The sequence below is a fragment of the Suillus discolor genome (genome assembly GCF_016758755.1).
Source record: "Suillus discolor strain FC423 chromosome Unknown F5147scaffold_23, whole genome shotgun sequence".
Classification (NCBI taxonomy): Eukaryota; Fungi; Basidiomycota; class Agaricomycetes; order Boletales; family Suillaceae; genus Suillus; species Suillus discolor.
In genome coordinates this window covers 253258-280491 of record NW_024541270.1, presented here as the reverse complement: position 1 = coordinate 280491, position 27234 = coordinate 253258, and the positions used below count along the sequence as shown (strand labels likewise).

Sequence of the window (27234 nt, the reverse complement as noted above, 5' to 3'; positions counted from 1 at the left end):
GGGAGGATGAATAAAGGTCTGGAAGAGAAGGAGAAACGTGCAATACACGAGCTGAAGACGGAAAATTAACCTCTGCTGCTGAAGTGGTTAGGAGCGTCATGATGATTATATCAGGACACACGGTGCGCTTGGGGCCTTGGCAGGTTGCTTAGCTAGCTCACTTGACAGACCCACAAATTACTAAATTGCAGCCGGAAACTGTAAGTTGACCTCATTCCACCATGCAACAGCCTCATCCTCGTTTTTCTGTTCTGTCCGGTTCTTCGCTCTCTTCTGCAGAACATCTTTCCCCCACTGCAAGCTCAACACGTTTCTCTTTACCTTCTGCGACATCCATAAACACTGCTCTCGGCACGCCAAAACCAGGCGTTAGACCTAATATCTATGACAGGAATCTTAATAAAACACGGACATCAGAAGTGTCCGCTTCCGCTTTCGCCTTCCTTTTTTCTGAGGTCGTTCAATATACCCAGAAACGCGTAAGCGGAATCAATGATCTCGAACGGCGGTGCGTTTACCCTGCACATCTATTATGTTCGCTTAACGTGGCGTCACTCAGATTGAACACCCTCGGCTATCGCGCAGGAACCCGAGTCCTTGAACTCATGGTCTGGCGGGCAGAGTCGTCGTCCAAAGCTCCAAAACGAGAAATTCGTTTTCTACCTGCTCTTATGTCCATCCACACCCAGGTGTGGAGAGCAGTCTTTGGACGCCCTGCAGATGCAATAGAAAAGAGTGTTGAGAATGAGGATGAATGTATGATCACTCCATTCATGTTATTTGACCGCTGAGCGATTTCCATCTGAAGACATGATCATCGACAATGATCCTCCAATCGAACGTCATATATCTGTCCCAAAAGATATGAACCAACTCAGCTGTTCTTCTTTCACTGCTGGGATCGTAGAAGCTGTCCTGGATGGACTAGGATTGGTCAGTATATCATTCTCGGACGAATTCTGTACTGATATGTGCGCAAAGCCTGCACGAGTGACAGCTCATCATACCCCTACTCAACAGTTTCCATCGCGTACGACCATACTCATTAAACTTGACAAGTCTGTACTAGAAAGGGAAGAAATCCTCAAGTAAACATGTACTACAGTCTTCCCATGTTTCATCCTCTCATCACGAAGCATGATAAGTATTGGTGTGTAACCGATCACTAGCAATACCCCACACTGAGAGACCTGCAATGATAGCTCATCAATTCCCGTGGACTGTATGCAGAATAAGTTGCTGCCCATTCAGGGATGGTCTTGAGGCTGCATTTTACTCCCTTTCGTTCAGCACCACATTCATGTCCGCTGGAGGCGACAGGAACCATATCATCAACAGAACCATCGTTCCAGGATCACTCCGATGGTTCGTGTCCACCAAACGCACCATATCGAGTTTGATTACAGGTAGAGCGTCAGGTACAGGTGTAGACAGCTTCATTTCGGACTTGGCTCGGGGTGATCTTGGACCCAATTATGGTCTTATATCCTCGAAGTTGGCTCATAGACAATGGTGCAAGATCCATCGTTAGCTGGTGGCTCTTTGATGCTTTAGGACAGTTATCAAGCCGTGGTGGGAGAAGGTGAGAGATAATCAAAGAAGATGCTCGAGAGACGATTAGGCAAGAGGCAGTTGTGAACGGGCACGCCGAGAGGAGAAGAGGCTACCAGTGTTTTCGGGGAGCCAAATGGACTGTGTTCCTGACTGATCAGCTCGTTAATGATTGTTTCTTTTCATAGCTATGTACTTGCACGCATGCGGTATGTCTCTGTTCGATTGGTAAAGTCTTATCGAGCTATCTCAAGCAAGTTGACCGCTTGAGGCACGTCCGTAATAATAGGCACTCTCGCGGTCTTCTCAACTGATAACACGGAAGAAAGGCCCGTATCAATACGCTTAGCGGCTCATCCTACTTGATTCATAAGACGTTTCCTGATCCTGATAAAATCCTCGATGGTTTTGATTCGCAGCATTGATGTGTCACCTTCCATGGTGAACTGCTCATGTGCATGGGCATCAGACTATCAACAGCTCAGTGGACTGTACCACTGCCCTCATACAGGCGCTGTGATCACGAGAACAGCTACTTTGGACGGTTTTGAAGAGGATGAAAGCCATACAGTGCGTAAGACAAGACAAGGTTCCAAAAATCTTCTATGTCTGACGAGGTTGATCGCTCAGGTAGCGTTCATGAAGGACTCCCTTTCGTCCCTTAATTCGTACGGATATTCCCCCCATCCACTGTATACATATCTCGCATGGATTCAGGAGTTCTTAGAAAAAGGATCGTCTCCCAAACCATTCATAATCAGCATCACAGAGTCTAACGCCGAGAGGCTTTCCGAAATGTTAGTCACGATACAACAGCTCCGCGCGTCAAATTCTACATGGCGCTCTCGCATTGCTGTCGAGTTTAACTCTAGCTGCCCAAATATCAAAGGTCATCCTCCGCCCTCATACCACCTTCCTTCTCTCAGGCCATATCTCGACGTCTTCGCAAAGGCTTTCCAAGATGACTCAACGCTTACGATTGGGCTCAAGCTCCCGCCGTACATCATAACAACCCAATTTCATGATCTCATCGACTGCATCTCGTCTTACACCCGCACCGATTCTGGTAACCCCACAAACCCAATCGCCTACTTCACGTGCACAAACACCCTCGGGAACAGCCTTGTCTTTGCTGATCAGACCCCCACCCCAGATGCAAAGACGGACATGTCCCCGTTTGCCGTGCCTCCAGGTTTGGGTGGCCTCGCAGGCGAGGCTATTCATGCTCTCTCCTTAGGGAATGTGTACACCTTTTCGCGACTTCTTGCGGAGTCAGATGACCCGGCGATGCGGGAAATTGTCATCATTGGCGCTGGGGGCGTGACATCCCCAGAAGCTGTTCGACGGATGAATCGTGCCGGTGCAAAGATCGTAGGTTGTGCAACGTTGTTGGGTAAAGAGGGCGTCAGAGCCTTTGAGATCTTGTCTGGAAACTTGTGAATGGGTTTGTTGTTGGCAAAGGTTACATTCCGATGTGCGTATGTCCTTCAAAGATGGTTTGAGGAGTCAGATGACCCGGCGATTTGAGAAATTGACATCATTGGCGCTGGGGGCGTGACATCCCCAGAGGCTGTTCGACGGATGAATCGTGCCGTTGCGAGGATTGTAGGTTGTGCAAGATATCGATGTGTCTTCATATTTTGTTCCGTCAGAAAATGATACAGATATACCGATTCTGACAATCTAAATTACATAATGTGTGCATAAAAATGTCTCACGAGCTGTCAATCTGCACAGCGGCCTGTTGACCTCTCGTCATTGAAGTAAAGTTTATCATGCAATAGAACTCTGTGGATGTTGGTGTGCTCCGGGACATCAAATGAGCTATGATAACAATGATAAACTTAAGTAGCATCAGAAAAACTCTTAACTTGAAGTGGGTGTCGGGGATGCAACATTTCTGACATCTTCAAGGTCCAGGGTTCATCAGCAGGTTGGATCGTGCTACAGAATGCTACAGAGCGCTCTGTAGCGCTCTGTAACCATATGTAATGAATTACGTTTCCCTGATGTGCAACTGTCATCTCGCCCCGAAAGTAGACCCACGATTCAACCAAATCGTTCTGAATCTCTCAGCACTAGGGGTTTCACAACACGGTCCCAGTTCTCTGACCAAGAACCCCACTCCCAGTCAGCACCTTCTTGGTGTTGGTGATTATGGACACGACGCTCGACACTGAGCGGTACCTGTAATGCCCGCTGCAAATTTGTCCGTAAAGAATCAAGTGCAGATGACGAAGGAAAAGAAGTGAGGAGGGTCTATGATGCGTAGTCAGTCTCCATCGATATCATATGAAGGACAAGACCCACCTCCAGATGCTCTGCAAGCTGAGACGCATTCTTGAAAACCAAGCCATTAATACCGTCTTTGACAAGCTCTGGAAGACTGTGAACGCAGGTATCAATACGGCAGAGGTCTAAGCATGCAAGTCCTCACCATGCAAAATCGAGGGCACAGACGGGGAGTCCGCATCCGAACATATCAACGATTTTCATTGGTAAATCGAGCGCGGAGGAACTTGAGTGCAATGAGACGCCCAAGTCAGCAGAGCCTAGATAAGATCAATGAATGAACCTGTGACCATGCACGAACGGCTTACCCAGCAAAAGGGGATAGTCTTCTGCTTCGAGCCATAAACTCGTGCACCTGACATACTGCCAGTTTTTTTGCAAGAGCTCCACTTCTGCCATGTATCGGTTTTTAAGCGGCCCTTTGCCTGTGATGACCATCCATATGCGAGGCAAGACTTGTCGTTCTTTTGAATCGTGCTTTGATTGCGAGTTCTCACAATTTGTAAGGTTTGCTTCACGAGCACGAGACTCGTAGAGTTTCAATGCCTCCAAGAGAATGCCAAAGTCTTCGTCTGGTGTCCATGATGTACTACTCACCACCAGTGCTGGGCGATCTTTTCGAAGAGTGGGCGTACTGAGGGAGCTAAAAGCGGATGTGGGAGAAGCAGAATACGGTGGAAGTCCCTGTATTTCAGTGAGTTGGGTCGTGTAAGGCAGCGAAGCACCGGGGAGAAAATTTGCAAGTGATGGCGATATCGAGCGTCCCAGCCGTATGAATAACTACATCAAAGGTGTTAGACGTTATAGGATATAAGAGTCACTTTTGTACCTCATGGACTTCTAGAGGTGGACACTTGTGAAAGTGGCTGGGTGGACGATCATGTAAGACCGCCTTGTGTCCTCTGGAACCAGTAATTAATCGCAAGTTGATACTGTAGGAAATTAGACAAACATCAAGCCCCATTCCTGCTCCAGATGGTTTCGCATAGCGTTTGTAACGAACAGGTGAGCATACGCAGAACGGCCGAACATGATCTCAAAGCTAAAGTAGGATGGTAAAGAACGTTTGGCACAAATGATGATGAACATACCGTTTTGCAATATTGACGAGCAGATGTGTTTTTCCCAATTTCAATGCGAGAATGCTATACCCGAGGTTATGCCAGTCAATGATTACTTTACTTCCCGTTATCCCTCCGACAAGCCACACTAAAGCGAGAGTGGGAATACTTGGGGGATTCTGCAAAATGTATTTGAGTGCTGAAGGTTGGAGCCACATTGACATCCATACCTGCACCACGATAAACTCGGGCGGCCGGGGTATGCCATAGACTAGCGCGTATAGAATGGTAGCTATCTGGTACATAATTTTGATCGGAGCGGCTAGAACAAAAGGAATCCGCGTAACAAGCGGCGGTGATTCTGACAAGTATGACAACCTGATATTCGAGAGGGAGGTTAGCGAAAGTATCGGCTTGGAGCCTGACGTGTCAAACGTCAGTCTGAACAAACGCGATACGAGCAGTTCTCACCTTTGTATCCAATGAGATAGGTGTCAAATCCTAGCTTTGCAAAACTTTCTGCATGATACATCATTCGCGGGCTGCGTCCCACATCGCCTAATACGAGAATGGCGACTGAGCGCAATTTCGGGGTTTGTTGCACCTTCTGGGAGACATTCACAACAATAAACAGCAGGAGCGCAAAAAAAGATAATGCTGCGAATAGAAAGAAGTCGTAAAAACCATGACTCTCATTTGCTATCATCGCATCTCAGTACTCGGAGTTGACAGAAGGGTATGGACAACACAGCCACCATCACACATCAGCGCTCAGCCTTGCCGCGTGCCGCTCCAATTGCCGGCCGGCGGCCGTATTTATGTTTGTTCCTATTTTGAATCAGCATGAATAAGCGGCGAGCACCCAGGTCCGACGCATATACTAGTGCTTAGTACTTACGACCGTCATGTCTAGGCTTGCCTCCAGATCTATTAGAGCTCTGTCAAGCGCACGCTCTGCCTCGAACCGCACCATCGAGTCTGCAGTTCGGTCCTGGACAAGATCAATTTCATCCACGCCTGTACGTGCAGCAGTACACCGCGGACCCACTCTTGCAACTGCCTCAGGCATTCACGCCTCAAAAGCTGCCCCATCGTTTGGCGTATCATCCCAAAAATGTATGTCTCATTTTTGTCTCTGATATGCTGCTATAAACTATTGATATGCGTCCAGGTCGATCCATGTTCATACAGACAGAGGTCACGCCAAACGACGATTCCCTTAAATTCATACCTGGTGTAAGTGTCATGGGCGAAGGAACAGCCGAGTTTCTTGACACGCGATCAGCGTTAAAATCTCCACTTGCTATACGTCTTATGGGCATTGAGGGTGTCAAAGCTATTTTTTATGGACCAGATTTCGTTACTGTGTCGAAGGACAGCGAAAACCCATGGGCACTCCTCAAGCCAGAGATATACTCGATACTTATGGAGCATTTTTCTGCCGGCTTGCCACTTTTCCGGTCGGAAGAGGATAAAGAAGCTGCTGGCCCTCAGGACACGCGGATTCTTGACACAGACTCTGAGACGGTAGCAATGATCAAAGAGCTGCTCGAAACTCGTGTCCGTCCAGCTATTATGGAGGATGGTGGTGATATAGAATACCGAGGGTTTAATGATGAAGGCTTTGTAAAAGTTAAATTGAAAGGAAGCTGCAGAGGGTGCTCATCTAGCGCTGTAACATTGAAGTCCGGAATTGAGAGGATGTTGATGCATTATATCCCGGAGGTGAAGGGTGTAGAGCAGGTATGTTCAAACTTCCCTGCGGTGTTTGCCTCTAGTTGACGATGAACCAGATCTTGGATGAAGAGGAGGTTATTGCATTGGATGAGTTTGCCAAACTCGAGGAACGGCTGGCGAAGAATGGAAAGAATAAAGATTCCAAGTGAGTTACTTATGGCATCAGTGGTGGATTAACGAGTTTACTTGGACAGGATGGCGCCGTATATGTCCGTATGAGAGCCTGTTACCTTACTTTACACTGCTGAATATGACCGCATACTGTTTGCTGCCTCCGAATAGTGGCAGAACCCTCGACGTCTACCTTCAGGCCTTAGTAAGAGGATATCAAATCTTCTATATGTCCGACGACGTTGATCGCTCAGGTAGCGTCCATGAGGGATTCCATTTCATCCCTCAATTGGAAGACTACGCTTGCGATCGGGCTCAAGCTCCCGTACATCATACACCCGCGATTCTGGTAACTCCACAAACCCAATCGCCTACATCACGTGCACAAACACCCTCGGGAACAGCCTGGTCTTTACTGATCAGACCCCCACCCTAGATGCAAAGACTGACATGTCCCCGTTTGCCGTGCCTCCAGGCGGGCGGCCTCCCAGGCGAGGCCATTCATGCTTTCTCCTTAGGGAATGTGTACACCTTTTTCGCGACTTCTTGTGGAATCAGATGATCCGGCGATGTCATCATTGACGCTGGGGGCGTGGCATAGAAGTTGTTCGACGGATAAACCGTGCCGGTGAGAAGATCGAAGGTTGTGCAACGTTGTTGGGTAAAGAGGGCGTCAGAACCTTTGAGATCTTCTGGAAATTTGTGAATGGGTTTGTTGTTGGCAAAGGTTACATTCTGACGTCCTTCAACGATGGCTTAATAAGTATGTATACACTGATCGCAGAGTAAAGCTAAAAGGCTACAGGTGAATGTGAATGTGAACGTGATTAGGGGTCTCAGGCGTTTGCTGGCCCGGGGTTAAGCGTAGTAATAGTATTGCATCACAACAAACGTTCAGTAGGATGGAAAAGTTGCGTACGAGTGAGACGAATGAGTACTATAGCACGAGGTTGAAAATGTGTCCCATGAGAAGTCAGAGAAGTCTGGAGGGGAGGGTGTGAATGCGGAGATATTATCGTCGTCATAGTTTATGAACAAGGTTGAGGGTTCGCTATAAAGTGGCACGGGCAGTGGCGAGAGCCTGGAGCTTTGGTGCAGAGGATGAAAATCGGGCTGGGTAAGGAGCAATGGATGCGCTGGCGGGGTACTCGATGTTGGTTGATTGGTGTCATACGGCGCTTGGTAAAGCTGCTCGCTACAATCGTAGGATTTTGGTATGGTCTTAATCGTAGCAAGCTGGGTAGAAAAGATGAGAGGATGTCAAATGTCGAGAGATAATATGCGCACCGGTGGAGAAAACTGAGTGGCACCTGCAATGTCGTAGATCGAAGGACCAGTAGACTTGGTAGTAGGTGGCAAAAGAGGACTGCGGAATGGTTGTATCTCGCATCCGTCCAAGTCACCTTCACAAGGTTCTATGCCCTTGGATGCTAACCCACTTCTTGAACCAGGGGATGATATGAAAGTTGTTACTTTCATAGTGTCGTCGATTTCCTTGACTGCGACCTCGAGTTCTTCGCCATGCTTGCCTGCAAGAAGCAGTTCGGCGACTTGCTCGCAGCGTTTCTTGTCTTCCGTACCATTCCTCTGAACTTTTCGTTTGGTAGGCTTTTTGGCGCGTAGGACAGGATGAAACCTGTAATTTGGGTACTTTATGGCATGAACGGCCTTCTCTGTTGCAGCCTTGTTACGCCACACCTGTTTCTCTGACTCAGAGAGGTGATTCCAGCAGTGCGCGATTATGCGGGTGATGTGTCGATTGTCACGCTCAATATTCGTTCCGATTTTCTGTGCGGCGGCAAAGGCTGAGCGGAAGAGCATGAAAGCATTTCGCGGACGTGGGACGTGATCTGGGTCTTTGCTACGGGAGTAGCCACGAGAGCATGGTATAGGCATGCTCGCAAGAGCTGCGGAGGAAGGAAAGGACGATGGAAAGGGAAGTTCGGAAGTCAATTTTGGGGAATTTATACTTGATGTAGAGGAAGTGGAAGCATATGAAGAAGACGCTGATTCTTGAGGGGAAGGTATGCACGTTGATACCGACTCAACTTGGTGCCATTGAAAATCAGGGGGGACTAGAGGGGCCTCGAATTGGGGAGGCGATAAGAAATCATAGGGTGGATCACTGATATGATCCAAGAGATCTGATGCATATGGTAAAATGTTGGTTCGAGAGAGAAAAAAAGAACGACAGGGTTTATTGTACGCACCATAAGATGAGATAGAGTTCAAATTGAAGTGAATATTGATATGGGCGTCAGGAACTGCCATCTCAGATGGTGGAGTGCAAGTGGGGAGCTAAAAGGTTCGGAAAGCATACTATCGATATCTGCCCTTTATAATCAGGACTATAATATGGAGGTGGCGGAACTTGGGAGGTAAAATTAATGCTTACACTTTCACAAAGTCACATCGTGATATCCGAGTCTCCATTTAAACTGTCATCCCTCGCTGTGATCACAATTAGTGTCTGTATATGGAATATGTGATATCGAGTAAAGGCAGTGTCCGCTGGATGCCGGGGGCACGTTGCGTATCGAGTGTAAGGGTCATCACACATTTGGTGAAAATTTCCGCTCCACATTGAAGAAGTTCGGGAATGGGGCCGGTGAAGTTGATCAGATCTCTTTACTCTCTACCAAAGCCATTGTAGCACGTTTGAACCGTGTGGTCCGGAGAATGCCGCTTCTACAAGCTGGGGGACTTGTGTGATTTGTTTCGATGGCATGACAAAAGATAAGGAGTCACGTACAACCCGTTCGGCCTCGCTACCGAAATAATTTAACCGAACCGTGCTTCTAGAATAAGAACTCCCCTATCTCACGTGATAGGGCGGGTTGTCGGGATATCTCCATATAAGTCGCATGGCACCGAGTCACAACTCTCATCTCTTCCATGAAAGCTGTTTCCTCCACCGACGCCGCTGGCGTTCCGATACCAGTATCATCGCCCTCCACGACTCTTCTAAGCTACATTCCTAGGCCACCGCCCTTACGCCAATCGGACTACCCTTGTTCTGCTGAGCCGCCTCATCGGCGAGTCCTTGTTTTCATGATTCCTCATGCAACTGGAAGTCGCCGCTCATTGAGTCCTCCGCTCCGCTCTGCGCATTACGATGCCCACCCTGGCGGCAATGGATATTCTGGCGACAGGTCTGGTCCTCCGAGGGACGACAATGGAGCGGGGCGCTCTGGCAGGACAGGACGGGAGTGGCAGGAGTCCTGGCTCGTAGTCGGTAGTCCTCGCGCGTGTCGTAGTCTGTCCTCGATAGACAGAGCCGTAGCCTCCCGCTATAGAGGTCTGGCCTTGGTTCCCTTGCAGTCGGTGCCCGTTCCACCAAGCGTGTCAGAGACTATCCCCCTCGCCATGTCCCGGAAATTGGCTATAGGAGAGCCTGACATGTTTTTTTTCCTGCTCAGCAACTTCGCCTGTCGTTGAAAGTTATCTACATCATTTCTTGTTTTGTATATCTTTTATATGCTTACATGTAGCTTTCTTGTTTGTCTCTTTCCATTCGCCACTACGCCTGCTTTTTGCACATTAACAGATACAAACTCGATTCTAATGGTGATAGGCTCATCCAAGTTGTTCTGCTATCGGTCATTGCTCGCTGCAGTGGGAGGACCAGAGGCGCACCCCTGCCTCTACTTCCGTCGACGAGCGCTAAGGTCTAAGATGTTACCTTGTTCAACATATACAAGTGGTGACCTCCGTGCCCTCCTTTTCCTTTTAAGCTGTAATTTGCTCTTCCACCACTATCAGCTGTGCATGGCCACCGTCTGCACCTTCCGCGGCTGAGAGTAAACATTATGGGATTAATATGACAGTATCTCAGCCGTCGGCGTTTTTACCTTTGGTGCGCTGCTCAACGCAGTGATTGTTTGTCCCTGTTTACGCGTCCTTCCATCATGTCCACCGTCCTTGCGACTCAAGTCCGCAAACACACATCAAAGCCAACGCGAGCGGCAGGCAGGTACTGGAAAGGTAAGGCGCCGAAAGGCGCGGAATATCATTCCGATTCGGATGAAGACGATGAGGACCAGCTCGAGGTTCAGGAAGGAGACGTGCTCATTGGTGGGGAGCAAGATATCGTCGAGGAGGATGAGGACGAGCAAACGACACTTCCAGTGAACACGGGACAGGGCAGAGCGAAGACGATGAATCTCGCTTTGAAGGATGTCAATATTTCGAAGGACGGCAAGGTTATTGTTGCGGGACGAGAAGAGTCTGGACGGACAAAACTGGAGGAGGGTGCTATAGATATCGTGTCGGAAGAGGAGTCGGAGGAAGCACAGGATGAAGAAGAGGATGAGAGCGAGGTATGTTTTTTTAATTAACGCATGTACTATGTTTTTTAAATCATCTCTAGTCTACCGAATCCGAGGAAGAACCCTCAAAGACGTCATACCGACCTGTTTTTATTCCGAAGTACGTTCTAAATACACTTTTGTTGAGTCATTTATATACCGTTCCTACAGACGAGGTCGGGAGACGATTGCTGAACGTGATGCAATAACTCTAGAAGCCGAGGAAGCCGAGAAACGGAAACGAGAAATCGCTGAAGAACGGAAGAAGCAGAGTCACGACCTCGTCGCCGAAAGCATACGACGAGAGCTATTGGAAAGTGCGTTCTCACATATCCGTCGTGATTGTTATACTCACGTACCCTCAAGAGGAGAAGGAGGAGGTAATACCCGATGTCGATGATTCAGACGGCGTAGATCCCGCTGGGGAATTTGAGGCTTGGCGGTTGCGAGAGCTTGGAAGGATTAAAAAGGAGAAAGAGGAAGAACTTAGACGCGAAGAGGAAAGAGAAGAGATTGAGCGGAGACGTGCCCTTCCAGAAGAGCAGCGTTTGAAGGAGGATCTTGAACGGGCTAACAAATTACGGGAGGAGAAACCTAAAGGTCAGCAGAAGTTCCTTCAAAAGTATTGGCATAAGGGTGCTTTCCACCAGGTTAGTCGCACTTATTTCATCTGTGTCGTTCTTCATTTTACACGGTATTCAGGACGAGGAGATCCTCAAACGACACGACTTCACGGAGGCTACCGAGTCTACGGTAGATATCTCGATGTTACCCGAAGTCATGCGAGTCAAGAACTTCGGTAAACGCAGTAGAACGAAGTATACCCACCTTACGGACCAGGACACCACGCACGGGACCGGAGGTTTTGGAGGCGCCGGTTCAGTAAAAACAGGGGGTCGATCCACAGAAGGGGGTGGCTGCTTCTTATGTGGGGGTCCGCATCTCAAGAAGGGTGAGGACATGCGTCTCAAGGGGCCCTCCTATCAAACTCAATTTTTTTTCTAGACTGTCCTCAAAATAATCAACTGCCTCCAGGAGCCCGCAGTTCCTTAGCGTCTGGCGCTAACGCGGCCACTGGCACATCACGCGCATGGGGTGAGCACTCATCATGGCGAGACCGGCCCGACGATGGGATCGATCGTCGCCGCTCAAAGGAGGGAAAGTCACGCCGGGAGGACTTCCCCAGTGACGATAGACCGCGAGAAAAGAATCGCGATTACCGCAATTCTGGAACTGGGCGTCGAGGATCACGGTCAAGCTCACCTTATCGCAGCCGTCTAGATCCTGATAACAGACGGAGAGCGCCGCCGGATAGGGACTATGATGGTTTTAGGGAGAAGAAGCGGCGTCTGGACTAAGCGCACTGCCTTTTTTACCTGATAGCTTCGCACATTACCCTTGATTATACGAGTGATTAGTAGGAAAGGGTCTCCACAGCATTTCACGTGTTTATATGCTGTGATTTATTAATATCCTTAATGACTGGGACTTGACCAGTACTTATATACTAGTACTACCGATACGGATGGCCAGCTGATAGCAATCATCTTATCCCAATCATATCCCCCTTGATACCAATCGCACAAGGTGAGTACTGGTCAGTGAGCGATCCTAGTAAATCGCACTCCGTATTAACTTGGATTATGCTAGATGGAGGTTTTTTTGAGAAATATCGCCTTTGCAGTTACCCAAGAAGATTTGACGCTCGAATTCGCCAAGATACTTCACAAGCCCCCGTTTCCAACAAGTCTTCCTCTTAATTTTGATATCCAACTCTTCTACAAGTCACACCCGAATGGCAAGCGAGGCATCCTTGCTCTCCCCACAGAGGATTCCGGCATCACTCTCTTGCGTGCTTATGGTGACGTAGGGATTGCCGTCAAAGGCCGCCAAATCCTCCTCAGCAAGAGCACGCAATCGATCAACAATGCCCGTATCATGAGATTGAATACTGTTCCATGGGTCGACCCAGTGAAGCTGCGAGAGGAGAAGGAAAGGCTTCTCCAGCAATCGAGGCCTTTCCCGCTCCTTAGTTACTCATTTGGGCGCTTCAATCGGGATGGTTCATTTTCTTCGGAATTTGCCCTTCCTGGGGTTGCCAATGTCTCCTGTGATCTGGAGCGTCGGCAGGTACGCTTCACTGTGACGCCCCATGATGACAATGACGACCTCTTTTGGACCTCGACGTCTATTGCGTCTTATGCGCAACTAAAAATTGCAGCGTTAGTGGGTAACCAAGATGATGATACCCACATTCTTTTCATTCGTGCCGATGCGCCCCCAGTGTTCTCCGTGGAGAATGACATCGGTGGACTTGAACATACAAATTCAAGCCCTCAACGTCTGGCGGGCTTGACACGTCATCATCCCATGCCTCCAGGCAGCTATAGCCTGATGCTAGCGTTCAGCAACCAGCCAGATGCGGAAACATTCATGTACGCATGTCGCAATCGCCTTCATTTGCGGTACTCCCCAGTGCCCCGTGTTCGGATCCACGACCACACTTCTAATAGCAACCCTATCGAGGAACTCCACGAGTTTCTTTCCGAGATACCATACGAGCTTGCGTTCCAGGTGGAAAAGACCGTTACGACATTTGTTTTCACTCCGATGGAAATATTTTCGTTGAAAGAGGCAATTGTCTCGTTGTACACTGAACATGGCCCTGATGCATCAGAAATTTTCCAATCCTTTGCATCCGAGCACGAAGGACACAACGCGAAGCGTAAACCACGCCGCAAACGCCAGGCGCAGTGGCATGCTAGCCAAGAAGATTTAACTTCTCTTCTTGGGCAAGTAATCCACGAGTTCACAAGAGAGCATCAAAAACCTCTCCGTCTTCTAGCTCCGCCACCACAGAGTGGTGTATACCAGTCTTACCATATGATCCTGACGCCGACACGGCACATCTTAGAGGGTCCTCTTCCAGATCAATCCAATAGTGTCTTGCGCAAATACAATAATCACGAATGCTTCCTACGCGTTACTTTTCAGGACGAGAATCGATCAAAGCTTCGTCGGGACTTCGAATCTTCCATTAACGACCTTCTGAAGGAGCGGTATCGCCCAATTCTGCTCAGAGGCTATCGCGTTGCTGGACGCCAATTCCAGTTCTTGGGATATTCGATGAGCGGCCTGCGAGATCATTCAGTGTGGTTTATGACACCCTTCACGGATGACAGCGGGACACTGATGGATGCAAAATCAATCCGGGACAGCCTGGTGAGTCGCTAATGGTCCTGATTGATTTTGACCGAACGCAATTGCTAGGGCGATTTCTCTCAACTCGTGCACCAACCTGCTCGCTTGGCTGCAAGGTGGTCTCAAGCCTTTTCTGGCACCGATCCGTCGATAACACTTCTTCCCGAAGAAATCGATTATGACTATCCCGACAGAAAATCGCCCTCTGGCAACGTTATGACAGATGGGTGTAGCCCCATATCGGTGGGGCTTGCAAAGGACATATGGAGGTCTTTGCAGAAAGGCAAGAAGCGACCTGCCAAGCTACGCAATATTCCATCCGCTTTCCAATTTCGTCTCGGTGGTGCTAAAGGCATGGTCGTCCAGGATCCGACAATCGAAGGCAAACTTGTTCGCCTTCGTCCATCGCAGATTAAATTTGATGGACAGGAGAACCTCACTTTTGATGTTCAATCAACATCAGCGAAGCCAAAAGCGATGTTCCTTAATCGTCCGCTCATTGTACTTATGGAGTTCTTGGGAGTGGACACCAGTCGAATCGTTGACTTGCAGGACGATGCAATCACTAAAGCTCAATCCGTCCGATCATCATCCCTTGATGCCTCGAAAGTTATCCAGCAACACGGACTGGGAGCATCGTTTCATCTACCATCTCTCCTCAGAAACTTGTCGATCATTTTGCAGCTGGATGTTGGAGATACGGAGGAAGAAACGTCTCAGTCACGATGGACAAGCGAGCTCATAGAAAGTACCCTGCATTGCGTCGAAACGCACATCTTGCGGGAGTTGAAGTATCGTGCGCACATAGAAGTGCCGGGTTCGTATACCTTGCTTGGTGTGTCCGATGAATGGGGCTGCCTCAGGGAAGGAGAAGTCTACGCAGCCGTGCATGATGAAAGGACAGGATTGAACAAGCAAATATTGGGCGAGGCTGCCATAACGCGTAGCCCGCAAATTCATCCAGGCGATCTGCAAGTCGTGACGGCTGTAGACCGCCCAGAGTTGGCGCACCTGAAGAATGTCGTTGTGTTCTCTTGCGAGTGAGTTCTGTTTGATAGCTTGCGACAAACGCATGCTCATATTATCGACAGGGGTCAGCGAGCACTTGCGTCGTGTCTGGGTGGGGGTGATCTTGATGGTGACGACTTCAACCTAATCCTTGATGTAAGCCCGAATTTTCTAATACATTCTGCATGTTTTGAACCTTCTGCAGCCGAAACTGCTGCCAACGCATTACGGCGAACCCGGAGAGTATCAGGCATTACCGATTAAAAGAACAGAAGCTCCATGTGACATCTCTGATGTCGTAGATTTCGTATTTGACTATGTGAGTCTTATCATTTCAGACTTTCATTGCATGCAATAATTATGAAATATAGATCCAGGCGGACCTTGTCGGTCTCATCGCCATACATCATCTCAGGTTTTCTGACCAGGAGGATCCAGGTTGCGCGGAGTGCATGGAACTCGCGAAATTGGCCTCTCACGCAGTCGATTTCCCGAAGAGTGGCACTCCTGTCAACTTCACCCAACTTCCGAGGTTCAAGTCGAAGAATCAGCCAAAGCCTGATTTTCTTGCCAAAGAAGGCGCCGATCTTAACAGTGACCAGTACTACAACAGTAAAAAGCTGCTCGGACAACTCTACCGTCGGGTACCAGTGAAGAGGTGGATTCCTCAAGAATGGAACGAGGACCGCTCTCCATCTGATGGAGCCTCTGTGGAGAACGCGCTCTCTCACGTGGGCCTCCGTAACCTTGGTCTTTCTGGATTGACTCCTCCAACTCAAGAGTTAATCGAGGAGATGACATATCTACTCGAAGCATATTGTGAACAGCTGTTGGTGATTGGGCAATCGCACACCATTTTGAAAAACAAGGACAGCCACGTTTCTGAAGCAGAATTGCTGAGCGGGACTATCATGGCAAATTGGTCCGACCATCATCGTCGGCGAGACGCAGTCACTGCAATGAACTTGCAGGTAAGCTTAGTGCTCAAACGTGACATGTGCCACAAGTCCCTAAATGATAATTTCAGACGCGTGAACTTGTTCGTGCGGTCAGGGCAGAGCTCCTGGTTAAAGATTTGGCGGTGTCGGAGGCAGAGATGTATGATGATGAAGAAGATGATTATGACGATTGGACCTTCCGAGAAGAATTTGATGATACAGAACAGCGAAGTATGGCAGAAACATTCAAACGCTCTTGGGCAGCGTGGTGCGTCGCGGAAGATACGCTTAAGGAAGAATCGAGGATGTTTGGAGCTCAGAGCTTTGGTTTAATCGCTTTGGGCAGGATGCTGGAGATTGTGAAGGAGTCTCTTATGATGTAAAGGATCGAGTGCCAGAAGCTGGCCAGTGCACTGTAACGAAATTGTATACCATAGGAACCAAGAGGAACTCATGAAATGATAAAAGTTGTGTAAAATTGCAAGCGTCAGATCTTCAGAGTGGGGGATTGTGACGGGATTCTAGTGAGCGCGATCATGCATGTTTGAATTCATGGTATACCAAAGAACGCAATTAGAAGGACTTCAATTTTCAAGGACACATTACAACTTGAGATATGCATGACCTGATTTCGAAATATGTAACCTACAATAGCAAGAAAAATTACTCGGCGAAACGAAATAATGAGTGGCAAGATATGATCACGCGTCCAAGAGCTCCCTGGGCATGTCCACGAGAGCAGCAGCCCCATTTCCAATCAGTGCAAGCTGCGTGAGAGACGCTGCAGTATGGCGGTATATCCTCTCCAAGGCCGGATGAGCAGGACGCCCTTGCGACACTACGGAAAAAGTGAGAATATAATCGAGTCAACTTAAGAACAAACTCACGCAAAATAGCCTGGTTCACTTCCGTCGCAAGACTGACTCTTGCTCCCTGCCCCGCCACGTCCGCTGCATCCCCGCCGGCCTCAAGCGGATCCTCGAAAGCCACGATCACGCTTGTACGCTTAAAGATGGCGCGCATCTCCGGGCGGTCTTTGTACTCTGACTGCAACTCCTGTCCGTACGCAACCGCACGTTCGAGAGCGGTCCCATACTTGGCAGCAATCACACCTGACAAACCTGAATGCGAATAAGAGGCGAACGATGCCTTACGCTTGCCTTTGATGGGGATTGCGCTGCTACCGCCGCCGAAACCGTTCGTCACTCCAGTACTGGAGATATCCGCCTCATCGTCAACGTCCATCCCTTCCGAAATCCCTTTGTCTTCTCCATCAGCCTCTACGTTCATCTCTGCATCCTCCGCGCACATCCGCTTCTTCAGTTCTGCTGCTTCCAGTACAAGCTCCACAAATTTACGGCATCGTAGTTTAAAGAGCACGAGTCCTGCATCCGCATCAAGCGCTCGAGGGAAGTGTGTTCGTGTGTCGGACAGCGCAGTATCGACATCACCAGTGAGCACGGCATGCACGATACGGGTACGGATCTCGATATCATCCATAGGTGCAGGTGCGATCGTAGGTGTTTGGGGCACGTCGTCCATATCCATGATCTGATCATGGTCAGACACGTGACTCGTGGAAGATGAAGGGAACGTCTTCGACAATCTTAATGTTGACATTCCTCCTCGAGCGGAACACTGCGCCTCAAAAGCTCGTGCTGTACGTGCGTATCCGTGATGTGAGAGGTACGAAAGAACGAGATCATTGATCTGGGACTTCGCGCGGGTTTCTGCGGTGGATGTCGATGCTGGAGTAAGATCTTTATCTCCGTCAGCTACTGGCCACGTCCAAGGCGCAGTCTGAATGCGCGACCATGTGGTGTTTCGTTGTTGAAGTACGTGGTCCTCGATGTCAAACTTGAATGGGTCCTGGCCGAAGTTAGCCCGCACAGATTCTCCAAGATGGCAAAGCCCGACTGCTGGATAAATATCACAATCCTTGCCGATATTATCGAAAACAGAGCCTGTGAGAATTCAGAATAAAATAAGTCCTCGGAGGGAAGAGTGCGCACCAAGTAAAGCACCATTCTTTGTATAGAACGCGCGGTTCTGGCTAAAATCGATACCACAGCCGATAACATCCCCGGCTAATTGATCCAAAGTGAGTTAAGTATTCAAGTGTATCGTGAAACAGACGGACCTCCGAACTGGGGACCATATGGTGTGCCCGACTTATCCGCCGCAAATGACGACCCGTCATCACCGTGATATCCCCACGAGTTCTTCTCCCACCCCGGTAGGCGACTCAATTTAAAATCGCGGCTCACAAGACTACAAAGGGATGTAAGCAAAATTAATTTTAGACTATCGAATTTTAATCGAACCCAACACTAATATGCCTGAATTTGCGTTTGAGTACATAGATATCAGAGATTCCGTACACAGGGCACTCACCCCTTGTTGTTGTTCGTCTTGCTGGTCACCTCGACCTCGTAGTAGTATATGCCGCAGGCAGGAGGAATAGGAAAGATCGCACGCGCAGCTGCGGCATCTTTATCAGAGTTGCTTGGAGAACCTGTTTCAATCAATGTACGTTTGGTAATTCTACTACTTCAGTATGACTGACCTTGATAGGTGAGATCCCTTCCATCTGCAGAAACGCTTAACGTAGGACTTCGATATTCCTCACTCCACCTCGTTGGGAGGCGCAAGAGGGCGGATGACATTAAGGGGTTGTTTTCTTGATGCCGGGAGGGTATTTCGCCAGGAGGAATACTGTCTTCTTCATCGCTATCAAAGCTGGGAGATCTCTGCACCCTCCTCCTTCCGCCAGCATACTCAGTGCGGACGACCGCAAGATCAGGTTTCGGTGACGAGGAAAGTTGAGAAGGAGTGTCTGTCTGCAAAAGGTGCCGCAGTGCAGAATGGTCAAGATACGCCGGGCGAGGAAAGGGTACCGAGTCGGCAGGGGATGGACCTGCACTCGTGTGTGCCATAGCTGGTCTCTGAGCGCTGGGCGCCCTAACACCGGTTGCACCGGGGTGACGAGGAGGAGAAGGTAAAGAGGTTGGACAAGTCGTGTTGACTCTAATTACGCGCGGTTCATAGTATATGTGCGCTGGTGTAGCTCCTGTGCCTGAAAGGAGTGCAGGGCTTGTGGGAATGATCGAGCTGTCGAACGCATTGGAGCGCTGGATGCCACAGCCATAGAACTGGATCCACGGATACTACTGATACCTGTAGTAGGACTACGTTGCGGCCATCCCGGGTTCACAAGGCGAGGTCGGGACTGTGGGGAAGGTGCAAAGGGGATTGAGATGACTGACTCGATATTTCGAACGGGTGAAATACCTCCCCGTGGTGGAACGGGGATGCTAGATGACCTTGAGGGTCTACTGCTCATCTTGGAGTGTAGATAACGTTCCTAACACAAATGCAGGAACTAAGTACGTGAACGGGCTATGCTAGAATTTTGTATTTGATGACTGTATCAGTAACGCAGTAACGAGTGAATTGAAGAAACACACATATGGCGAGCGTTGACGACAGAAAGCGTAATGATTCGTTCACAAGCTGGCCTACTTATAGGCACTCAAGACCATCGTCACCGACTCGTGCTAGAGCGTCAAAGGTCACGTTGTGGGGAACGTCACGAGGGCGTGACATGTGGTCACCCTCGTGACCACCCCCATGTCACATGGCTACGCGTCCTTGCACTGGGACACACTTGCTTTCAGACCGCTACTATGGTGCGCATTCATATCGTTCGGTTGGCGGATCAAACTAATCTAGTTATATAGGAACCTTCATACCGCATCGTTCCACCTTCACAAATCAAAACTGCATCCATAAATGATACTGCAGGCAGCCTAGGCCTCCATGACACTCTCCAGTATGGAATCCGTAGCATTGCAACTGAGATAAGAGGGGGCCAGTTCGAGAACCGTATCGCAAAGGTGTGCTCGCAGTCCATTATAAAATGCGTCTCCTTCTGACAGCATTCATAGTGGGAAGAGACGCAGGACAACGCGAGGCTACACATGTTAGCCAATCTCTACGGCCCCAGTGCACCTATGAGGTTGCTTATGGAACGCCAGATTGTATCCGCCGTGAGTATGGACGCGTGCACTAAATATATGCAAATTGAATTCCTTTCAGAGCCCTCATATGCCCGGCATGCCACAATCAAACATACATCTCGACATCCTGATGGGTCGGGATGAGACTCTAGACCCGACCGACTTCTTCCTCGGTACGTAATCTTCCAGATAGTCAAGTGATGCGATCTGACTGACTGTTCCATAGGCTTGGAGAGCGGTCCACCGTTGAGCATTCACAATGAGATGGAAAAGAAACTCCGACTGTGATCTTAAACTGTTGTAATACCTGCTATCCCGTAATGTCACAACTTCAATAACTTGCAAGGACAGCGCGCGGGTGATGTCATTATGAAAGGTGAGTGAAGAGCTCAGACGAATGCTGTCATCTATGCATTGAATATATGTGAGGTACGTATGATAGGGATACACTGAATGTGGTGTAAATAATAGTAATACTGACAAATGTAAAGCACAGAAGAGTACATTTGGTAGTAATAGATGTGCTCCGTATGCAGTACTATGCAACAGTGAATGACTCTCCGCATCCACATGCGTCCTTGATATTAGGGTTGTTGAAAACGAATTTGGAGCTACAGGAATTGATCATGTAAGTTCCGCGGTGAAGCATCGCTTAAAACAATGAATGACACACCTTAGCGCACTCTCCTTCCAGTCCATCTCACTGCCTATTATTGAAAAAAGTGCCTTGCTGTCTATGAGGACCTTGACCCCATCTTGTTGTACTACCTCGTCGAACTTTTCCGGCTTCTCCACATAGTCAAGGTGGTAAGACAGGCCAGCACAACCCTTGTTTCGCACACTTATGCGAATTAATTGTGGTGTCGGACTATTAAGCAAGCCACGCAGCCGCTGTATCGCAGTCGGTGTCTGGAACGAGCAATGAGTCTTATTAATACAGATAGAATCCATCATATCAACACATACCATACTTAATACCGCCTTCGTGGACCGAATAGTTGGCCGCGGTCGCTCTGCCTTTGGTATAGGTGGTGGGCGAGCAGCTACCTGCGGAGAAGCTGGTTCGGATGATAGCGACTTTGCAGTGGGCACGACGACGGGCGGTGCATCTTTCAGAGGCTGCTTTGCATTAGAGCTAGAATGTGTTTCCGGTGGTCTCTGAGGTTGAGAGCTCAAGGCGGACATCATTGCACGACGATGAGTGGAGTAGATGGCGGATACACGTATTGAGTGGACGACATTGTGTGCTGAACACGAACGACCTAGTGAGGACAGCATCATGGACGGGTAGGAAGAAGGGCAGTCACCACAACACAAGATCTTCCACGAAACAGATGTGCTTGGTCATCTTACATATATCCAATCACCACAACCCGATTTTACTTTTGTCACGTGTCACTGGCACTTCAAGTTGTAAGTTATCCGACTGGTCGATCAAATTCAACGTTAACGCCGAATTCTTTGCCTCGTTCCCCATCTTCCGTACCCTCACAGTCACGCTTCTCGTCGCTATATGAAAAGTTATCACACGTTTACTATAACTTGTGGTTAAACAATGTCTCATAGTTATCATCAAAGTACAGTCTGGGATGCTGCAGTTTTTTTCAAGATTGGCAGGACCTTGCCACGGACGAGAAGCAGGACCGACTCGGCGCGGATGCAAGACTGACGCCTCAATATGAGGTGTGGTGGCATATTCCAACAAACAGGCAGACATTCGACGCCGGCTTGCGTCGCGCTTTAGACTGTTGTGAGCCTTTAACTTCCCCAGCAGTCCACTCCGCGGAGAATAGACATTTGTATGCGGACAACCAGTGTATTCGGGAGCATAGCCTACTAGGGAGGCAGTTCTGTTGATGAACTTGATGCATTACGGACAGGCTAACAAACACTGTTAACATAACGCAGTTGTGTGGTATATAACAGACTAAATGCATTGCGGTCTTGTGGGGTTGTGCTCATTACCATGCCTGCTCAAAACACACTGTTTGCAATGGCTTACGCTGCTCAACATAGCGACACCGAGCTTGTGGTTTATTCTCGTGACACCGGCCGATGTGTCACGATTGCATAGTATGCGTTGTCTCTGTTTTCCTGCATGGATGCCCACTCGTAGTCGTCTAGTCCAGTCTCCAGAGGCTTCCGCATCGTACCAAGTGGAATCGCAGCATACTTGATGCAGCGACGCTGTTTTTGGGAGTGTTTTTGCGGCCTCGCGCACGAACATCCCACTCCAGTACGATTTGTCACTTCAGTGATTGGCCACACACAGGTAGTTTGTCATTTTCAAGACCACCGCTGCAGATTTTCTAGTATGTTTATTACTTTTGTTTCTTACTATTTGCTTCATTATTTTCAGTCAACCTTAACAAGACACGGCGTACGGCGCTGCTCGAATCATCGTATGGCGACTTCCCAACACGAGGTAATTCTTTCACTCGACTCGGAAGGCATAGATCTCACTCTTCCCTAGTTCAAGGAGACGTGCCTAATCTTACTGCATTTCGAGCTATCATTGCCAGTCTACCATCTGGCCATGCTGAGATTGCGCCATACTTCGTCAATTATCTTGGTTCACACTCGTCGATGCACCCGCGACCATCTGTCATAAATCGAAGTCTATCCTTCATCTGTGAAGTGGCGGGAAACCACCAGTCGTTCTGGTACGAAACCTCTACGTGTTTTGAGTTTCACGCTCAAAGTAAGATATACAGTATTTATCCCAAGATCAAAAGATACCCTACTTGACCGTGCCAGACACGACACCGATGCTCTACCGGACATATATTTCTCCTGTCTCGAGAATCGAGCAAGGACGTATGCATGCGCTCGCAGCTGGCATGGGTATTGGTCGTTATGATGTGATGAGACTTATTGAAGAATGTGATAGTTGTGGTAGGTGGTTTATGGCGAGCGCTTCGAGAGGGCACATTGTGTGGGGGTGTGGCGAGAGGTATACCACAAAGTTTGGAACTGAGGGTTATGTCTATCGCGGTCCTTTGTGAAGTACGGGGTGGATCGAGGTTAGTATTGGTGTCCGAACCTCGGCTTTTCCAGCGGTCAAGGGAACCAAGCCAGACAAAGGAGTGCTCGACACTCTCACCTGATGTTGCGTGCGGGGCTGTTGGTGTTGACATTTTTACTATATCAGTATGTATCATATCATTGGAATTTGGCTTTATCCATATTCATACCTTCGAAGAACACCGTTATAAATATGCTATGTCGCTGTATTTGTCCAACGGAACCGATAAGCCTAATTTTAGTCTCCCTTACATACGTGTATGATGCCAACACACCCATGGATATGGCGAACCAAGCAATATAAGTAATAATTTTGGATACAAATACCGGATGATTGTGCTGATACCTGTCCTCATGATGATGCCTAGAACAGTAAAGACTTCATCGGTTGTTTTGAAATTAGAATCACCAATAAGATCTGCTAAGGACAAATTCACCCATGGATGTGAGATAATAGCACAATATTGACAACGACAGCTTATTCCGGTCGGCATAATTGAACATCGAGGATACACCGATGCGATAATTAATAATTCAATTGTCAGCGGTTGCGGCAAATGTAAGTGTCTCAACGCGCCCCTTTCCCTTGCACTCCTTCTGCAACAGTTCGTTGATCGCGCGGATTTGCGAGGGCTCGATAAGCATAACCTAAACAATCTCGTCAAAGTCTTTCGACGAGACGATGAAAAAATGCATACAGTTTCCCAAGATTCCCCCTTGTCTTCCTTCTCGACCGTCTCGGCCAACGCGCGAAGTTGTTCCTGCAGACGCTCTCCTTCAGCAGCCGGGAGAACGACACGTACCCGCATCCTCGCACGTTGAATCGGTAGTGTTGAGTGACCCTGGATGAGTCGCAGTGTTTCCGCTACCTGTCACCCCTTGATCAGAACCTGGCGTGCGATGTCAACGAACGATCACCCACTTGACTCTTAGCATTCTTCCCCGCTTTCACACTCACACCCGCTTCCGCCATAGCCTTTTCAATCATCCCGACAGGATATGGACGTTGAGTGGCCGGATCGACACATTTCTCAGCGACTATTGTAGCAATCTCTTTGCGGAGGGAAGCGAGATCATGATCACGTTCTTTCTCTGCCACTTGAACTTCTCCTTTTTTCAAGATCTACAGCACAGATAAGTAAGGGACCGAGGATACTGGAAAGGACAGACCTCCTTCACAACATCATCTACCATCGAAGTACCAAATGCTTTTTGGAGATCGTTAGACTTTGCAACCTCGCCTTTGGATACATTCATGAAGACATTCGAAATTTGGAGGACGTCATCTAAACTCGTCTCACTGTGCAAGGATCTTGCGTTAGCCACGGAGCTAACATATGGATGTGATCACATACACTCCATTTCTCCATTCCTGCACCTTATTCTTGTAGCAGGCAATCTAAAGCTAGGCTGTTATATGATGTTATTATAGGGAATATCCACACTATACCTCAAACCGTTTGCCACCCTTCTTCAAGCGTACGATAGATACATTTGTGAGCCTGTGCTTCACCTTGCGTCAGCGCAAAACCTCAAGACATTGTCAGCTCAACACTGACTTTATTTGATTTGATGGTTGCTGGATAGGCATCTTGATTCAAGTAGACACAGTTAATAGATCGATGATGTGTTTAAGTGCTAGGAGCTCCAAATGAATGACACATTGTACTCGTTTGTTTGTTCGCGAGCCAGCTTAGGGTGTTGTGAGTCACGTTACAAGTGTCAGCGCTTCAGCTGCGGTGCTGTTGGGCGGTGCACCACAACACAACCAACCGCGTAGTACTTCAAACCGCTCTCGAAGATTCTTCGTTTATCCGAAAACTCGAGCTTCTTAGCCGCATCAGGACAATTCACGAGCCTGATCATAGTGATATCATTACCACAAGATGAAAGGGTTCACCAAAGCAATCAAGCGGTGAGCTCGTCTTTTTTCAGTCTGATGCTAACAATTAGTGGCGTTTGTCACATCTTTCTGCCTGAGCATTAGCGTGGAGGACATGACTCACGATCGTCTACAGAACACCTCACCTTGTCACATCGAAAGTTGGCTTTGCGAAGAGTGAGATCTAATCTTTGCGATCAACCACTCACTCAAACTATCTGCTATTTGTCAGAGTCCTCTGACCCCGAATTCGACGACTACAATCGCCATTTCATCAGCCTCGAGCAAGCCACGGAAAAGTTGCTCAAAGATACCAGGATATTCTCCGAAGCTGTTTTAAGTGTGTCGATACCGTCCGTCTTATCGATTCCCGCATCCTTACACATACTCTCAGCCCTCTTCACTTCTTCCGTTGGTTTCGCCAACCATTTCAATTTTATATTCTCTCCGATGGGTGGCGAGTATAACTTGCAAGGAAAGCATCCCTCCTGCGAAGCAACCGTCGCAAACACTCCTCCGTACTCAACTTCTCTCGACGAACTTCGTTCTGCGATCTCCCCTGAACTCGAGCTCATCGAATCACGAATTGTTGCACCCGTGAAAGAGTTCCAGGGAGTCCTCAAGCTGATCAGGAAGAGCATCACCAAACGCGATCATAAGCTGGTCGATTATGATCGATTCAATAATTCACTTACTAAATTGAGGGACAAGAAAGAGAAAAGTTTGAGTGATGAGAAGAATTTGTTCAAGGTAGGTGCCGGAGTGTCTTCCTGTCAGCAACACGTTTAACATTTGTATGATCAGCTTGAGCAAGACTTCGAGATTGCCACAAATGAGTATGATTACATTAACAACGCGCTCAAGACAGATCTCCCGCACTTCATGCAACTTTCAACTCATTTCATCGAGCCTCTTTTCCATTCATTCTATTACATGCAGTATGTCCTTGGTTGTTGGAACCACCATTCTTTGCAATCGTTTTACAATTCAACAGGCTCAACATTTATTATCTTTTCCTTGAGAAAATGAATTCATTTGCGGAGGGTCGATACGACGTTACCAACGTCCCTGGCGCTCAAATCCAGGCTGATTATGAAGAGAAGCGAACGGATGCATGGAGTCAAATAGAGGATCTCAACGTTACCAAGCGCTTCATATCGACTTGTACGCTCAGCTCTCACGTGTCACCTTCTTCACTTATAATTTTTCACTGCCAGCGAAATTCGTGCAAGCTAATCGCGCCCCTGGCGGCAATTCGTTGACTGTCGGTCCTTCCATCGGTCGCTCACCCAGCGTTACAAGTGCTGGTAGTGGGAGCAGCCGCTCAATGCCACCATCCCGAGCAGCGCCCACATCTTCCTTTATCAAGAAGCCACCTCCAGCGCCGCCAGGCCAGACACCTGCTCCTCCTCCCCCGTACTCTGCCGCTTCAAATGATTCGGGAGCTGGAACTACAGCTGCAACAAAGAGGCCGCCTCCACCCCCACCGGTGAAGCCCAAACCAAAGCCAGAGCCAGCCGTAGAGTATGTTACAGCCTTATATGATTTCGATGCTCAGGTATGTATCCATCTAATCTCTTGAATGAATGGTTACACGCCTCTTCATTTTAGGCTGAAGGAGATCTTTCTTTTAAAACCGGTGACCGCATCGAAATTGTAACCAAGACAGAGAGTCAGGAAGATTGGTGGACAGGTCGTCTTAATGGCGACCAGGGTGTATTCCCAGGCAACTATGTACAGTGATGTGATGACGGACAGTTGAGTATTAATTGAGTAGTAGCTTACATTTTTGGGACATTATATCTTCCTGCTAGGGATAGCCGCCGATCAGGCATCTTGCCTATCGTCACACAGTCATCGGGAGCCCGTCGCAGATTGCATCAGAACTTGATCAGACCTACTGTCTCCATCACACCAAGTGACTAATAGTCTTTCCGGTTACCCCAGGTGGCCCTTCCTAGAACTTGTATGCACTTCTAGTAGTCTTCTCCTTTAAGCAACCGCGCTCCGGCTAACTGTTGCTCAGATATTTCTGGCTGCTAGATGCGCTGCATTGCTAAGAATGCTTTAAAAAAAACTATCGTTCCGTGTCCTGCGGATCCG

The 27234-nt window shown here is 48.5% G+C and overlaps 13 protein-coding genes across 13 annotated transcripts; 8 read left to right on the top strand and 5 right to left on the bottom strand.

Moving 5' to 3' along the window:
* Window positions 1-221: 221 nt before the first annotated feature.
* Window positions 222-1092, top strand: F5147DRAFT_575646 (NO signaling/Golgi transport ligand-binding domain-containing protein; the record flags this gene model as incomplete). The annotated part of the gene is made up of 4 exons (XM_041431284.1): window positions 222-508; window positions 560-756; window positions 809-933; window positions 982-1092. The coding sequence occupies 4 exons, from the start codon at window positions 222-224 to the stop codon at window positions 1090-1092; spliced, it is 720 nt and encodes a 239-aa protein (XP_041293600.1).
* An 861-nt stretch (window positions 1093-1953) lies between these two features.
* F5147DRAFT_745494 (uncharacterized protein) lies at window positions 1954-2991 on the top strand (the record flags this gene model as incomplete). The annotated part of the gene is made up of 2 exons (XM_041439754.1): window positions 1954-2121; window positions 2182-2991. The coding sequence occupies 2 exons, from the start codon at window positions 1954-1956 to the stop codon at window positions 2989-2991; spliced, it is 978 nt and encodes a 325-aa protein (XP_041293599.1).
* Window positions 2992-3459: 468 nt separating this feature from the next.
* F5147DRAFT_691693 (glycosyltransferase family 33 protein) lies at window positions 3460-5639 on the bottom strand. The gene is made up of 9 exons (XM_041437157.1): window positions 5376-5639; window positions 5135-5325; window positions 4935-5083; window positions 4796-4885; window positions 4673-4745; window positions 4152-4623; window positions 3989-4103; window positions 3862-3937; window positions 3460-3810 (listed from the first exon to the last, which is right to left on the bottom strand). Exons 1-9 carry the CDS (start codon window positions 5608-5610, stop codon window positions 3601-3603), a joined length of 1611 nt encoding a protein of 536 aa, XP_041293598.1. The 5' UTR covers window positions 5611-5639; the 3' UTR covers window positions 3460-3600.
* A 123-nt stretch (window positions 5640-5762) lies between these two features.
* F5147DRAFT_691692 (scaffold protein Nfu/NifU N terminal-domain-containing protein) lies at window positions 5763-6940 on the top strand. The gene is made up of 4 exons (XM_041437156.1): window positions 5763-6020; window positions 6076-6647; window positions 6698-6786; window positions 6836-6940. The coding sequence occupies exons 1-4, from the start codon at window positions 5810-5812 to the stop codon at window positions 6858-6860; spliced, it is 897 nt and encodes a 298-aa protein (XP_041293597.1). The 5' UTR covers window positions 5763-5809; the 3' UTR covers window positions 6861-6940.
* Window positions 6941-7646: 706 nt separating this feature from the next.
* F5147DRAFT_772944 (uncharacterized protein) lies at window positions 7647-9023 on the bottom strand (the record flags this gene model as incomplete). The annotated part of the gene is made up of 3 exons (XM_041441399.1): window positions 7647-7988; window positions 8040-8896; window positions 8963-9023. The coding sequence occupies 3 exons, from the start codon at window positions 9021-9023 to the stop codon at window positions 7647-7649; spliced, it is 1260 nt and encodes a 419-aa protein (XP_041293596.1).
* A 624-nt stretch (window positions 9024-9647) lies between these two features.
* On the top strand, window positions 9648-10190 carry F5147DRAFT_836598 (uncharacterized protein; the record flags this gene model as incomplete). Its single annotated transcript, XM_041444011.1, has 1 exon — window positions 9648-10190. One exon carries the CDS (start codon window positions 9648-9650, stop codon window positions 10188-10190), a length of 543 nt encoding a protein of 180 aa, XP_041293595.1.
* A 77-nt stretch (window positions 10191-10267) lies between these two features.
* Window positions 10268-12532, top strand: F5147DRAFT_147814 (splicing factor, Prp19-binding domain-containing protein). Its single transcript, XM_041428272.1, has 6 exons — window positions 10268-11071; window positions 11122-11180; window positions 11231-11376; window positions 11426-11709; window positions 11762-12011; window positions 12065-12532. The coding sequence occupies exons 1-6, from the start codon at window positions 10661-10663 to the stop codon at window positions 12415-12417; spliced, it is 1503 nt and encodes a 500-aa protein (XP_041293594.1). The 5' UTR covers window positions 10268-10660; the 3' UTR covers window positions 12418-12532.
* F5147DRAFT_147807 (RdRP-domain-containing protein) lies at window positions 12282-16671 on the top strand. Its single transcript, XM_041428271.1, has 7 exons — window positions 12282-12646; window positions 12710-14281; window positions 14330-15300; window positions 15352-15424; window positions 15474-15587; window positions 15640-16239; window positions 16296-16671. Exons 2-7 carry the CDS (start codon window positions 12710-12712, stop codon window positions 16587-16589), a joined length of 3624 nt encoding a protein of 1207 aa, XP_041293593.1. The 5' UTR covers window positions 12282-12646; the 3' UTR covers window positions 16590-16671.
* A 5-nt stretch (window positions 16672-16676) lies between these two features.
* F5147DRAFT_691681 (uncharacterized protein) lies at window positions 16677-19764 on the bottom strand. The gene is made up of 8 exons (XM_041437155.1): window positions 19674-19764; window positions 19327-19610; window positions 18773-19282; window positions 18601-18721; window positions 18347-18477; window positions 18219-18293; window positions 17094-18170; window positions 16677-17044 (listed from the first exon to the last, which is right to left on the bottom strand). Exons 2-8 carry the CDS (start codon window positions 19547-19549, stop codon window positions 16908-16910), a joined length of 2274 nt encoding a protein of 757 aa, XP_041293592.1. The 5' UTR covers window positions 19550-19610; window positions 19674-19764; the 3' UTR covers window positions 16677-16907.
* A 15-nt stretch (window positions 19765-19779) lies between these two features.
* Window positions 19780-20570, top strand: F5147DRAFT_611797 (proteasome maturation factor UMP1-domain-containing protein). The gene is made up of 5 exons (XM_041432445.1): window positions 19780-19895; window positions 19947-20102; window positions 20154-20255; window positions 20305-20398; window positions 20452-20570. Exons 1-5 carry the CDS (start codon window positions 19893-19895, stop codon window positions 20511-20513), a joined length of 417 nt encoding a protein of 138 aa, XP_041293591.1. The 5' UTR covers window positions 19780-19892; the 3' UTR covers window positions 20514-20570.
* F5147DRAFT_611793 (uncharacterized protein) lies at window positions 20505-21557 on the bottom strand. The gene is made up of 3 exons (XM_041432444.1): window positions 21192-21557; window positions 20899-21134; window positions 20505-20836 (listed from the first exon to the last, which is right to left on the bottom strand). The coding sequence occupies exons 1-3, from the start codon at window positions 21504-21506 to the stop codon at window positions 20764-20766; spliced, it is 624 nt and encodes a 207-aa protein (XP_041293590.1). The 5' UTR covers window positions 21507-21557; the 3' UTR covers window positions 20505-20763.
* A 2065-nt stretch (window positions 21558-23622) lies between these two features.
* On the bottom strand, window positions 23623-24900 carry F5147DRAFT_691673 (Shwachman-Bodian-diamond syndrome protein). Its single transcript, XM_041437154.1, has 7 exons — window positions 24809-24900; window positions 24700-24751; window positions 24605-24648; window positions 24420-24549; window positions 24172-24372; window positions 23948-24118; window positions 23623-23897 (listed from the first exon to the last, which is right to left on the bottom strand). The coding sequence occupies exons 1-7, from the start codon at window positions 24838-24840 to the stop codon at window positions 23784-23786; spliced, it is 744 nt and encodes a 247-aa protein (XP_041293589.1). The 5' UTR covers window positions 24841-24900; the 3' UTR covers window positions 23623-23783.
* A 43-nt stretch (window positions 24901-24943) lies between these two features.
* Window positions 24944-27182, top strand: F5147DRAFT_691669 (uncharacterized protein). Its single transcript, XM_041437153.1, has 8 exons — window positions 24944-25164; window positions 25268-25308; window positions 25364-25471; window positions 25526-25881; window positions 25936-26069; window positions 26126-26295; window positions 26349-26689; window positions 26743-27182. Exons 1-8 carry the CDS (start codon window positions 25136-25138, stop codon window positions 26872-26874), a joined length of 1311 nt encoding a protein of 436 aa, XP_041293588.1. The 5' UTR covers window positions 24944-25135; the 3' UTR covers window positions 26875-27182.
* Window positions 27183-27234: the final 52 nt, after the last annotated feature.